Source organism: Pangasianodon hypophthalmus, chromosome 30 (genome assembly GCF_027358585.1).
Source record: "Pangasianodon hypophthalmus isolate fPanHyp1 chromosome 30, fPanHyp1.pri, whole genome shotgun sequence".
NCBI lineage: Eukaryota > Metazoa > Chordata > Actinopteri > Siluriformes > Pangasiidae > Pangasianodon > Pangasianodon hypophthalmus.
This window is the reverse complement of record NC_069739.1, coordinates 670,339-672,838: the sequence shown is the minus strand read 5'-3', so window position 1 is coordinate 672,838 and position 2,500 is coordinate 670,339. Positions and strand designations below refer to the sequence as shown.

The 2,500-nt window shown below is 45.6% G+C and overlaps 1 protein-coding gene across 1 annotated transcript in view; it reads left to right on the top strand.

Moving 5' to 3' along the window:
• Positions 1-2,500, top strand: part of zc3h14 (zinc finger CCCH-type containing 14) — a 16,040-nt gene that overhangs the window by 13,526 nt on the left and 14 nt on the right. Inside the window, exons 13-17 of the mRNA XM_053231753.1 lie at positions 663-819; positions 926-1,062; positions 1,756-1,832; positions 2,130-2,236; positions 2,335-2,500. The exon at positions 2,335-2,500 is cut by the window's right edge and continues 14 nt beyond it. Coding sequence (XP_053087728.1) covers positions 663-819; positions 926-1,062; positions 1,756-1,832; positions 2,130-2,236; positions 2,335-2,338 — 482 coding nt within the window. The 3' untranslated portion in view covers positions 2,339-2,500. The remainder of the gene's footprint in view (positions 1-662; positions 820-925; positions 1,063-1,755; positions 1,833-2,129; positions 2,237-2,334) is intronic.

The following is a 2,500-nucleotide window of genomic DNA, read 5'->3' as shown; positions in this document are numbered from 1 at the left end:
GGTGTCTCTCTCTCTCATATCACCTTCATCACTGTCTCTCTTATTGCCGTCTCTTTCTCATATCACTGTCTCTCTCTGCTGTCTCTCTCTTTGCTGTCTCTCTCTCTTTCATCTTTCATCGCTGTCTCTCTCTCTCTCTCATATCGCCTTCATCGCTGTCTCTCTCTCTCTCTCATATCGCTGTCTCTCTCTCTCTCATATCGCTCTCTCTCTCTCATATCGCTGTCTCTTTCTCTCATATCGCTGTCTCTCTCTCTCATATCGCCTTCATCGCTGTCTCTCTCTCTCATATCGCCTTCATCGCTGTCTCTCTCTCTCATATCGCCTTCATCGCTGTCTCTCTCTCATATCGCCTTCATCGCTGTCTCTCTCTCATATCGCTGTCTCTCTCATATCGCTGTCTCTCTCTTATCTTTCATCGCTGTCTCTCTCTCATATCGCTGTCTCTCTCTCATATCGCTGTCTCTCTCTCTTATCTTTCATCGCTGTCTCTCTCTCATATCACTGTCTCTCTCTCTCTTATCTTTCATCGCTGTCTCTCTCTCATATTGCTGTCTCTCTCTCTCGTATCTTTCATCGCTGTCTCTCTCTCTCATATCTTTCATCGCTGTCTCTCTCTCATATCGCCTTCATCGCTGTCTCTCTCTCTCTCTCTCTCTCAGATGAAGGCATGATGATGATGGATGGAGAGGTAGACGAACAGATGGAGGAGGAACCGGTGCAGGTGAAGAGACAGAAGGTTCTGGAGCGCTGCAGGTTCTGGCCGGCGTGTAAGAGCGGAGACAAGTGTGTGTATCACCATCCTACAGCACAGTGCAGGTGTGTACACACACACACACACACACACAAGGTATAGAGCTGGTGATTTTCTGTAAGGTGTGTGTATATAACCCGTGTGTGTGTGTGTGTGTGTGTGTGTGTGTAGGACGTTTCCCAGCTGTGTGTATGGAGAGAAGTGTCTGTTCATCCATCCGAACTGTAAATACGACGGCAAGTGTTCCAAACCCGACTGTCCGTACACACACATCAGCCACAGAGCCCTGCTGCAGCCTCCCAAACCAGGTGTGTGTGTGTGTGTGTGTGTGTGTGTGTGTGTCTCAGCTAATCTTACATCTCACTTAGCGTACGTGTGTATCAGGAGCGTAACACGTTATCTGTACCTCTGTCTGTATTTGGATTTAAACCAGAGGTGGGCGTGGCCTATACAGAAAGCGTTTTTGTTTTTTTTGGTTTTTTTCACAAAATATAACAACACTTTTCAGATTTTATCCAACTCCCGAACTTGTTATTGTTCCTCAGCCTCTTCTACATCACTCGAGTTCATAAGCTCGGGAACGCGCTTTACCGCTCGACACGAAAACGTAAGAAAAACCGTATAAGCGACGTGCAGCTGCTAAAACGTTTAATACGAAGCTAAAAACGCTGCACGGAGAGGCCACGCCCACAAGCGGCGAGTGACGCGAGTCGCTCGTGTGAACAGACGCCAAGTAACAGCAGGTTTCTTCTTATACAGGAACAGTGTAGAAATCTGGTTTTATATCCGAGCTCAGTTAAAGAGCTACTGGAGCCAACCACTGATAAACAAACAAACAAACAAACAAACAAACAAACAAATCATGCTTGTTTAGAAAGAATGAACTGACTCACGCATTCACACTCGGGTACATCGCAAGAGCGTATCAGTTTATATTGCAGAATTATTTTTACACAGTGAAGATATGAGTCTGAAGTGTGTGTGTGTGTGTGTGTGTGTAGCTCCTCCTCAGTCCAGCAGTGTGTGTCGTTTCTTCCCGGAGTGTAAGAGGACAGACTGTACCTTCTACCATCCTAAAGTAAGTTCATACAGAGTCTGTGTGTGTGTGTGTGACAGAGAGAGAGAGATATTTCATTTATAGGTATTAGTGTGTGTGTGTGTGAGTGATATTTCAGAGTCGTTTATAGGTATTAGTGTGTGTGTGATATTAGTGTGTGTGTGTGTGTGTGTGTGTGTGTGTGTGAGAGAGATCTTTCAGAGTCATTTGTAGGTGTCTGTGTGTCATTAGACATTCATTTATAGGTGTGTGTGTGTGATATTTCAGAGTCGTTTATAGGTATTAATGTGTGTGTGTGTGTGTGTGTGTGTGTTGTAGCCGTGTCGCTTTGCGGCGCACTGTAAGCGCGCAGGCTGCACCTTCTACCATCCACCAGCCTCAGTGCCGCCCAGACACGCCCTCAAATGGACTAAAGCGCAGGCCAGGTAACCACACACACACACACACACACACACACTCCCAGGTTTCTTCCATGTTGTTGTAATAACTGAGGAAAACGTGTGTGTGTGTTTTTGTCTCGCAGCTGAAAGGACGCTCGGCTCCGTCGCTCCTTCGTGTTGAGCCTGAACACCACTGAACCTCAGGATCCTTCTCTTTATTTTATTTTCAAATTTTCGTTTGATTCTATTTTTGAATGTGTTTAAAAATACTGTGTTTTTTTGTAGACAGCTTCATTACTGCATTAAAGC